The sequence below is a fragment of the Aptenodytes patagonicus genome, chromosome 6 (assembly GCF_965638725.1).
Source record: "Aptenodytes patagonicus chromosome 6, bAptPat1.pri.cur, whole genome shotgun sequence".
In the NCBI taxonomy this organism is placed as follows: Eukaryota; Metazoa; Chordata; class Aves; order Sphenisciformes; family Spheniscidae; genus Aptenodytes; species Aptenodytes patagonicus.
The window spans coordinates 15,520,613-15,531,784 of NC_134954.1; the positions used below are offsets into that span (position 1 = coordinate 15,520,613).

The 11,172-nt window shown below is 40.2% G+C and overlaps 1 protein-coding gene across 1 annotated transcript; it reads right to left on the bottom strand.

Annotated features, from left to right (window-relative positions):
- Positions 1–746: 746 nt before the first annotated feature.
- Positions 747–10,080, bottom strand: ACTL6A (actin like 6A). Its single transcript, XM_076341321.1, has 14 exons — positions 9,949–10,080; positions 8,922–8,998; positions 8,554–8,728; positions 8,081–8,181; positions 6,662–6,759; positions 5,841–5,935; positions 5,465–5,571; positions 5,290–5,379; positions 5,045–5,106; positions 4,602–4,716; positions 4,163–4,243; positions 3,111–3,206; positions 1,909–1,995; positions 747–1,268 (listed from the first exon to the last, which is right to left on the bottom strand). Exons 1-14 carry the CDS (start codon positions 9,971–9,973, stop codon positions 1,188–1,190), a joined length of 1,290 nt encoding a protein of 429 aa, XP_076197436.1. The 5' UTR covers positions 9,974–10,080; the 3' UTR covers positions 747–1,187.
- Between the last annotated feature and the right edge of the window lie 1,092 nt (positions 10,081–11,172).

Consider the following 11,172-nt stretch of genomic DNA (forward strand, 5'->3'; position numbering starts at 1 on the left):
GAGTCCTCATCATTATTTACCCACAAGGTCTTTTAGGATACGAAAAATGTAGCAGTACTGTTTACATTATTTTTTTTTTTAAATCAGTTAAATGCTATTTGGTTTTCCAGAGCTTTTAAGATAAGGAGCAAGACTTCATTGTGTCCCAATACAGAACATCACACAGTTGTAAATTAGAGTAATCTTAAGAGCAACATAGAGCTGCATCTTGACAGCCAGTTCCTGCCAAAAAAAAAAAAAAAATCATCCTACTTCCTCTGACCCTGAGTGCACGCTCCCCATGCAAAATGCAGGCACTTATCAACCCTGCCGTGAGCCAGCTGAGGGAGCTATACCAGCAATAAACCAGTAGTGACTGCCCCTTTGAGTTACAGCTCCCTGTAAAATGTCAAGCCACACCCTGAGGTCTTCTATGACTATTCTTGTCTTGGAAAGACAATTCTTTGCCTTAACTTCCCAGGCTCGAACAAGTTTTGCTTCTCACCTACATCACAAAGGCATTATGTACATTCTTAGAAATCAGGTGGAAAGCACTGATTGTTTGCTGAAATGAAACTGCCCCATAATAGAAAATTAGCAAACCAGTGTTTAATATAACATTCACTAAGTGGAATGTAACACTTTCACTAGACAGTAAAAGTTCACACTGAACTGAGTCACCTATAGTAGATCACTAAATACAAACTTTCCATTTTTAAAACAGAAGAATAACTTTCTCTGCAAGTACTCACAAAGTTGCTCAAATATAAAAGACCAAATTTTATTTTTTAAGAGAGAAATAAGAGCAATTTAAGGCCAAAGTACCAGCAAGGAAGACTAATATGTGAAAGTAGACAAGAGATTTTTAATAAATTTGCACGGGCATTGGCAAGGTTATGCCTCCATCTATTAGGTAACCTGTAAAGCTGTTCCCAGGAAAAGATACTAGAGAAAATAGACATTTATACAAAATTATAAAATGCTTGTTACATGAATTATTGCTTTACAAGGGATGTAAACATCCTTTTTCTATGACAGTACCAATTAGGTCTCTCAAAATTTCTAAGGTTTGTTAAAATGGAACTTGAATTATGCAAAAAATCCAATATAAAACTTTCTACAAAAAAGAGTCCATCCCATTCCTGAGTATGCTAAAGCTATAAAACAGAAGGAGCACTGAGCAGGCAGCAGTTTTCACAGTAAGACGTTTAAGGACATTTTCTTTCTACACACTGTTTTCCTCCTTCTTCATATTCTTGTTTAGAAATCCACATTTGTTGAAAAGTACCCTACAAAAAAAAAAAAAAAAAAAACAAAACCACAAACCAAACAACAACAAAACACAAAACACACACACACAAAAAAAAAAAAATCAGAAAACAAATGAAGGTTAAGTGAAACATGATTAACTTTTCCTAGAAGGAAAAACAAGCAAGTCTTTACATTAAGTGAGGTGAGAAGACTTGACCTGCTTAACTATCATTTCCTTTGAGTTTTATATTGCTAGTGATTAAACTAAAGACAGGAAGTTGCAGTACTGAAAGCTGATTTAGCCTCCCTTTCCCACTCTGCTAAATTAATCCCCACAAACCATTTCAGTACTCAGTAACTTGTAGAATTAAGCTCAGGAATATGAGGCAGAAGCAGGTTTGCTACTTCCATGGTGTACTAGATACATACCATTTCTAGATAGCGTATTTCAAGTCTGCACCTTGCCATTAAAAATGGGAGAATGTGGCAAGTTATTTTTTGATTGGAAATGCTCATGTTGTCTTGTTTTTAAATAGATTCCCTTCACCTGACCACAAGGATAGACAAGATTATGATTGCTACGGTAGCACAAACTCTACAATGCACATTTACGCGGAATTAGATTTTTGGGTGACAGTGCTGCTTAGCATAGCAACATAGTAACACAGGTTTACTCACCAAAGAAGCCAAAATAGAACCACCAATCCATGAGCTGAACCTCCGCTCCACTGTTGTGTTGTTTGCTATCAACTTGAGGCGCATGCTCTGAATAGAAAAGGAGGTAAAATGAAAGAACAATCGGACAAATTGTAGGCTGGTAACCTCTAGGGACAAGAGAAGGACAGCACAAGGAACTTGGTGTATATACCAACATGCAGGTGAAAAAGGTCAATTTTATTAAACTTGCAATGATGCTCATCTGCCCTGTACTTCGAATTCAAGAATACCCATAGTGGAACAGAACACGTGTGGCTTTTATCTTGTCTCCCAACAGGGAGCAGCAGCAAATGCTTAAGGCTAGAAATAGGGCAGGTAGAGAGCAGTAATACTCACAGTATATATTGTCATCTCTAACACTGGGCTACTTAAAGTGTGCACTGGGATTACAATGTCTAACGTTGCTGAACTTAATTCATCTAGTCCTTTTTGGACCCATTCATTCCTTTTGCTTTCAAAATGTCTTGTAGCAATAAAATCTTTGAATTTCAGTGGGCTCCTCCTCAGCTATTATAAGAAGCACCAAGTAACTACCTTTCTCAGTTTCTCATAATAGTCATGATTTCAGAGTTGCTACAAGTAGATCATTTTTTCTTGAATATGAATATTCAAGAAACACCATACGCTGTATGTGCTCTCAAGAACACAGGTGTAAGGTATTAATACTTTCTTTGACATCAAGTGTTTAAAAAAAAAAAAAAAATACAAGTATGTTAAATCACCAGGTTTTATCTATGAGTAGGTTGAGTTGTCTGTAGAATCCAGAAAGAACAATTCCCGTGACAATGTGACAAGACCTCAGGCAGAATGACTGAATGTGCCTCAAGTTAGTCAGCAACACTTCAGAAGAGAGGCCATCAAGGGAAATAGTGACTGTTGCTTAGGGACAATTACAGAACTTAGAATCACAATCTGAAAGCAGGAATGGAGAAGTAAAATGTTCGGAAAGCAGTTATAATATCTGCTGGAATTCATTTAATGTAAGAACTTTTCAAGACTTCTTCCTTTTCTTTGGAGAAGGAGGAGACTTCTTTCCCCACAGAAATCTCTTCAGCTGTTGGGTTCCTAACAAAGTCAAAGCTATGATACATGCTTGTGTATTTATGCAGCAGAAAAGCAAAATGGTAAGTAACTCAACACAGTAATTTAAAGAGTTGTTTTACCGGTGGAGTCTTCTGAGACAGTTCTCTGTTCAATCTGTCTGTGAAACTCTGTATTAGAGTGTTTCCTCCTGCTACAATCACACTGCCATAGAGGCCCTAAAAAGAGAATAAGCAACCTACAATATTAACTCTGAAATCATTCTGAAAACAACTGTTTCACAGAATAGAGAGGAATGGCACACAAGTACATATAATCAACAGCAATAATACATCACTTGATGCCAACAATATGACCTCTCTGATTCCAATGAATTTTTTAATCACTTGAAAAATATTTCAAGACAGCTTAATATTAAACTATACAAGGAAGACAGAAGCTATGTGACTAATGATTCTAAATGATTTCACAGAATATTTTCTACTATAGAGAACCCTACACCTACACATATCTCCTGTATCCAAACTGTTCGTTTCCTTACAGCTGGATGTTCCAACCACATAGGAAAACCCCACAGCACTGCAACAGTTTTCAACCTCACTAATGCTGCAGCTGGTGAACGCAAATCATGGCCTGTCCTAAGCCAGCCTGACACACAAGTTAAGAGGAAAAATTTTTGAAACAACCCCCATGCAGTCCGTATCAAACTTGAGTATTTTCAAATTGACACCTGAGAAAGTTAGAACAGAGTTTTAAAAAGAAAGTTCTCCTTTAAAACCTCTTCTCTTCCTTCTACTTTCTACAAAAGTTCCGTACGATTGATTATGTTTAGAAAGTGTGTCTGCCACGCCCAAAAATCTGAAGATAACACTCAAAATTATGTACAATGCACATTATGCAGTGCCAGCCACAAAATCTGGACGTTAGCTATTTAAATATAGGTAGAAACACAGAGTAAAAGTAAAAAATCCTGATTTAGCATTTTGTAAGACGAAACAGTAATTGTACATAATCCTATATACAAATATGTAATACTTAAGAGAATTATTCTGATGTGTTTATCATTATCCTAGGAAATGCACATTTCTTCATTGACAGTGTTCTAGTCCCAAAAAATTATATCAGCAGAAAAATATCTATGCCTTAAAGTAATACATGTCTGACTAACACTTACCGGCCTGATGTCTATATCACACATTCCAACGCTTGTTGTGACAACGTGGCTCACACCCAACATCGTGTTACCAGATAAACCCTAGAATTAAAATTAGTAATCTACACATCATCACTTTAAAAGAGCAAGGCACATAGAAACCCTGAATGTGTTGAATTTACAAATATTACTAGAGAGGGAGCTAAGCATTTTTTAGGGAAGGAAAAAAAAGAAAAAATCCTATTTTCCCATTCAGGTCATCACCACCCATTTTGAACTACATTTCATGCTTCGCTAGCTCAACCCTAAAACAACACAGGCAAGTTGTACCCCCAAGAGAACCACACTGTGTAAATACACACATACAAATCATGAAATTAAGCACATCATACAAAAGGAAGCCATGTGATAATCTAGTAATCTAAAGCCTTCCAATTACTACATATCACAGTTGTTTTACCTTCACATTAGAAGGGTCAAACAGCCCCTCAGGAATTTTTAGACGCTCAGCACCAAAGTCACAGTTATAGCCATTGGGGAACTCGTAATGAACTGTTGGCATCTGTGCTGCTACCCTAGAGCATTCGTCAGAAAGTAACATGTTAAAGTGCAATGTAAACAGGATCTTAAGTTATCTAAGTAGCATTATAAACCAAGGTTTCAACTGGAGCATTGTGATTGATATGACCTACACTTTCGATAATATTTATTATGATCTCATGCATCTTGGAATATTAAGTAAAAAACTATCACCTGGATGTACACTGTATTTCTACTTTCAGAAATAAACAGATTTTATCTAAAAATGTCCTCTGTAATAAAACCAGCCAACAGCAATGAACAGGCTAAGCACCCCATGCACAACTGACAATTAATTTTACAAGAAGGAAAACAGTGACGTACTGTTCATCATAGGTTGAATCTGATACTTGGAGGACAGAAGCTTGGAAGTCCTGAATGACACACTATGGAGTTAAGAATAATATGGTTATAAGAATTTCAGTCTTCAGTTTGACAGAATTTATAGAATTGATACTGACTTTTTAAAGATTCTCTAGTTCTTCAAGAGGAAAACCTGACATACTTGCAAACAAAACTTCTCTATGGGATGCCTAGGGGAGTTTGTGTGGGAGAAATGACCTACTTACATTACACATGTAATTGTGCCAGGACCTAGTGACCTGGGGTAACTTCTCTTTTCTCTTCCAATTTGCTGGTGACCCCTCACGAACTGCCTCCTAAGATAGTAGGAAACATGATCATCAGTTAACTATTTAAGCTTCTCCCCAAGCAAACACTTACTAAATAAAGTTACTTTCCCACCTTTGAAGCAATCATATATGGAGGAATTATCTCTATGTTCATTTCTTGAAACAATTCCCGGCACTGCATAGTAATAAAGTCTCCTGCAAGTGGTGATTTTACAATACCTAAAAAAAAAATATATTAAAAAAAAAAAAAAAAAAAAGAGAGAGAAACAAAAAGAACCAACCCCCCTCACCAACCTAGAAAGCACGGAAATCATGAATAAACTCTCCCAACAAACTATTTGTCAGTGAACACCATTAGGGTTTTTTTATTTTTCCCCTCCATATTTAAGGGGATACGGTTTTGTTGTTGTTTTTAAATCTGTGTAAAAGCAGAAAGCAAGCTAACTCTACCTTGATACTGCAATGATGTTATCCATGAAAATTTTTACCTTGCTGAAGTACATATCCATCATGCACTGGAATAGCAGTGGTGTGTGTTGCTCCGCTATCCAAAATGAGACCTGTAGATCTCCCATTAGCAAAACTAGCCAAAATGATTAAGGAAAACATTGTAATTTTCACTTTAGAAAAAAATGTTGCCATACAATTAGAGCATAACTAGGAATGAGGATTCCTGTGTGTTATTCCTTGGCTCTACAAAAGGATTTGCCATTTTCCAGCGCATATCTTCTTTCTATGAAGTGCACAACCTCATAGAGAGAACGACATTTAAATTTCTATCTGTGAACTAACTTGAGCTTTGGACGTACAAAGGTGAGACTCACATCAATACTATGCAGCAAGCTCTAAGTACATCCAGCTCATTTAGACTCTGAAGCTGAAAACATGTTATTAGTTTAAAATAATCACAAATATTCATTTTAAGGCTATGGGAACTTCAAGCTCTGATTACTGTATTTAGTAGTCTGGATAACACCGTTTCAGGTCTGTAATATTCTCACCCATGGTACACAATGGGAAAAAAATAAAAAAGACCAAAAAACCAAAAAAGACATTGCCTCCAAGGAAAACAGTCAGATTGGGAGAACTTCAAAACTGAGCTCTAAAGCTTTAAAGTTCAGAAATGGAATTTGTTTACTTCCTCCTTAGATGTTTACGGAAAAATTAATTTGAAAGAAGTTAGACATGCTGTTATACTAGGAATTGCCTGGAATAAGTTTACCGTAATTTCCGGGGGTGGGGTGGGGTGGGGTGGGGGGGTGGAGGGGCGCGGCGCAAAGGGGAAGGGGTAAAGCATTCCAAAGGATACGCTGTTAGAACAGCGGTTTTACACAAGAAAAAAGCAGGGATGTTGTAGTGTTCAAACATCAATTCAGTCAGTTTTTCACGTTTTGCTCTAGTATTCCACTAGAAGAAAAAAATAAACCAAACCACAAATAAGTGACCAAAAGGAAGATATGTTTATCTTGAGGATCATTAGAGCACACTAAAAGAATGCTAACACAATAAAGAAGTAATTAGAATTATTATAGCCATGGTTTCAAATCATATCAAAATTCTATAGAGACAGATTTCTAGTAGTTTACTTCTTTAGAACCTTTTTATTCCAATTCTACAACAATACCTTAATGCTTATCTATCACACACAATTAAAAGTGATATACACTTTTACTGTTACAATAGTTTTCTTTACGCTTCTACAGGTCTTCCAGTATCAGACTCTCAAAGAACTCTCTAAAACAAGTAACATGCCCATTTTACAAGTGGAAAGACACATGAAATAACTTGCCCAGTTGAAGAAAAATAAATCCAGACCTTCCTGTTTCCAAGGTATCTTCCTACAGTTCTACTGCACTTGTGATTAAGCCAGGATATATATCAAATATTCTACACATTACTGAAAACATGAAGTTTTTTCCAAGCCAATACGTTAAAGTAAAATTAGTTCTGTACGGAGAATGTTAATGGGAACCTCTAGTCAGACACCCACTGAGCCATCAAATATGAAATAACCATCGCAAATTCATCCATACTCCACAAGCAACAATTCAACACAAGGGAATAATGAAAAAGAAAATCCCTTTCATAAGACTTTATTAAAGAAAGGCATAACTTTTGTATGGTATGTCTACGTTTTGTATTCTGACTTTAAGATCTGCCCTTCAAATGCTGAGCATTATTACACGACAGAAACCTTGTCCGCATATTTTCCCAGAAATTTGCATTCGTCCACTTCACTTACCTTACAGGGCCATTTACAGAAATGAAGACAGAAAAAAATAAAACTTCTCCATTATAAATATTATTCTCTGTCACATAATATTAGTTGTAAGGTTGAATGAAGCGACATTTTCAATGGCATTTTATTAAGTGTAACTTAATACATAAGACATCCAAACATCTTTTTGCTTTTATTCTAGGCAGTAAAGCGAGATTCATTTTTAATTTTGACTCCTTTTCGATAAGTGAAAAACAATAGCACATTATAAATACTTTCTAATACAACTCATGCAAACTATTTCAAATTGCTTTCTTCTTTTAGACGTTTTTCTTGAACAGATTATTTTCCAGAACCTGGCAGAGTATTTTAAAATTGTTATTTCTGTAGCTAAGTTTTAACACTCGTAACCTACAAGCCAATGTCAGACTTGTCCAAGACTAACGTGTGTAGAGTCAGCAAGAAGATACAGTTAAGACTTAATCAAAATGCAAAGCTGCTTTTACTCACTGGTGCTTCAGACATAAGGACAGGATGCAAACTTGCTTCAGATTTAATATGCATCTTGTAAGTGTGATCCAAAATTGCCTGGAAGCTATCCCAGTCTTCAACTGTAACAACATTGAAGCGAGCAGATTAGTTACTTCTAAGTTTTGTTCCATTTCGTAAATACATAAAAGTTTTCCAATGCTTTTTTTGCATAGCGCTCTTTTGTCAAAAGCTATCCTCAGCAGACATACACCTCCTTTAATAGCTTTGAGAATTCTCTTCCTCTGTAAGCATCGTGATCATAACATTTCAAGAATTATGCTGAAAGTCCACTAACACTGTAAACCAACTGTACGTCATGCAATTTGTAAATCAGGTATCTGTTCTTACAGCTTATGTTGCCATACATAGCACTTGTTTACATGAAAGCTGTGACTTTTTGCAGCTCAGCAATTCTATTTTAAAAACAGGTAGAAAAAGACAGAGCACCATACTCATTCCATTTTTTAAAGGTGAAATGGCCTCCATATTTTCCCTTGGAACTCTCAGGGCATTGGTGTCTATATAGTAAGTTGGGCCCCCTTGTTTGCCTTTGTCACCATCTATCTCCATCAGAGTGCTGCCATTGTCCCTTTCTAGCACCACACCAATGGCTGTTGGAAAATCAACCTGTAAGGCAAAAGGTAAGCAGTATATGAGAATTATTAATATTTTGGGTGGGTTATTTGCTCATAAATTCAGAGCTTTCCTTATACAATACAGTCAGAACAAAACCCAGCGTATTCTGAAAACTCATAACTAACAAACAAGATCTAAGGCATAAATTCATGTTGCATTTCCATTGAGTCACACAGATTCTCACCTTTGGACAGTCCTCGCCTGCATAGCCTGCTCTCACCGTATACGAGCCAATGTCAAAAACAAGAGCCCCAACTTCATCTGAAAAGATTGTTAACAAAGAGGTGGTGAATCATTATTACACTCTGCTACAATCCTGACCTTTCCCTGCCCACTGTGTTTTGCTTGCAAAAGAAGAAAAGCAAGTGAAGGCATCTTTTTCAAGGCAAGGAGAAACTTCTCTATTCAGAACACCAGTTACCAAAGAGCTATTAGAAGACTGCAGATAGGCTTTAGCTGGGACATTACAATACTTCCCTTTGGCATAAGTAAAAGGGGAATTTTAACAGAAGAGTGAGAATGTAGTTGCATCTAAATATATTACAATACAAAGCTTTCAAAAAGTACTAATTTAACAGTCACGCAAATCCAGGTGAGCCCAGACCTCGCGGGGGTGACCAGAATTAGAAAGGTGGGCCTGAAAACACCAACTCTGTCAGTGAAGGCTGCCACACCACGAAGCGCCCTCATCCTTGTGGGCTCCAATCCTCGCTGAGGTGCTCTGCGCACCCTAAAGAAAACCAAAGTCTGAAACAAAACACCTGGACTTCAGTCCTCACGGAAGGGTGTACAGATGTGCTCTGGGAGGAAACTACACCCCAGTTTCCAAAGCGCGGGGTCTTCTCGGGCCACCCGGCACCTGAGCAGCGCTAGTTCAGCCCAAGGCCACGGCTTGGCCGGTCGCCGGGGGAAGCATCTCAGCGAAACGACGCCGGGAGGAACATAAACAAGGCCTGCAGCCGCCTCCTCTTCCTCACGCATGCTGCCACCCCGCGTCTAAGAAACGGAGGGACCAGGAGGACTCCTGCTCCGCTGCGGAGTTGTGGGAGAACCGTGCCGCGGCCCCCCGTGCTCGGGGCCTGAGGGAACGGCGGGGAGGCGGGAAGCGCCCGGGGGAGGCTCGCACGCGCTGCCTCACGGGACGGCGCCGAGCTCAACGGTCGCGGGGCGGGGGAGGGGAGGACAGGCAAGCGAGGCGGCGCCGGACTCACCTCCCCCATACACGCCGCCACTCATGGCTACCGCTGGGCCCGCGCCGCGCTGCCCGGCCCCGGTGTCCGCCGGCTCCTCTCCTCGGCGATCCGGCAACAATAGCGCCTTCGCCCCTCTCTCCGCCGGCGCTCAGCCTAACATGCAGGCCGCCGCCTTCCCGCCAATAGCAGCGCCGCTGCCTCTCGCCCTCCCACCGCGCGGCGCCCCGCCGAACGGCCGCTCGGGCACAGGGGCCAATCGCGACCGGCGGGGGGCGGGGCCATGCCGCGGACAGCCAATCCTGAGGCAGGAAGTGGAGGGCGGGCAGGCAAGCAAGCATAGGTGCAGTGTGCGGGAGCGGCGGTGTGAGGAGAGTGGCGAGGCGGGGAGGTGTGAGGAGCGGGCTGGTGAGGCCTGGGAGGGCGGATGAGGTGGGGAGGGTTGAGGGGAAGGCTGCTGGGTTCGGTGGAATGGGGAGGGGTAGCTTGGGAGTCCTGAGGGCTCGTGGGGTGGGCTTGCTGCCGCATGAGGGGATACGGAGGAGTGGGGTGAGTGGAGCGCCTCTGGGGGAGAGAGGCTGGCTGTGGAAAGGAGCGGCAGTTAACTGCAGCTGGGCTCTCCCCGAGTCCTTCCCTTGCTACCGTCACTGCTCCTTTGGGCTCTTCCACTGAGAATAAAACGTGTTTAAAGTATATCTTGATGTGCCAACCTTGTGTTCCCTTCTCGCTTGGGGCACTCCTTTGCACCTCAGACCTTGATCCATGAGGCTGGCTTGTCTGGATAGTTGGGCAGTTCTGATTTGTCAGCTCAGCTGCCTGTTTAGCAGTTAAAATTGTAATTAGGATTTCAGATCGCCTTGTTTGGTGTCAAGAGTTCTCAGCCAAACTTGGCGCTCAGCCAGAACAACCAGAGAGGGAAAACTATAAAGTTGTAGGAATTAAAGGAAACAAAAGAAAGAGACCTCAGGCATAACCAGAGGTTAGCACTAGAGAAGACTAAAATTCTAAGTGCAGAATAGAGGAATTGGCTTAAAGTGCAAGCATTCCTGGTGTGCACCTTTTTAAATTCCTATATGACAGGGGTTTTTTTTTGGAGGGAATGGAGGACTGGTTTGGTGGGGAGTTTTTGTGTATGGCTTACTGTAATCATGAGTGTTCTTTTCAAGTTCACAGAAGAGGTATAGCTTATTTCTGTAATACTGTAGTAAGGATCTCCAAGTGATTATATTTAGTCAGCAGAATAGA

Coding starts and splice junctions, on each gene's coding strand:
- ACTL6A (XM_076341321.1), bottom strand. CDS start 9,973: ATGAGTGGCGGCGTGTATGGGGGAG. Junction 5,936..6,661: donor AAAACCGCTGTTCTAACAGC/GTATCCTTTGGA, acceptor CATTTTGGCTAG/TTTTGCTAATGGGAGATCTA. Junction 5,572..5,840: donor TGGATATGTACTTCAGCAAG/GTAAAAATTTTC, acceptor TTTTTTTTTTAG/GTATTGTAAAATCACCACTT.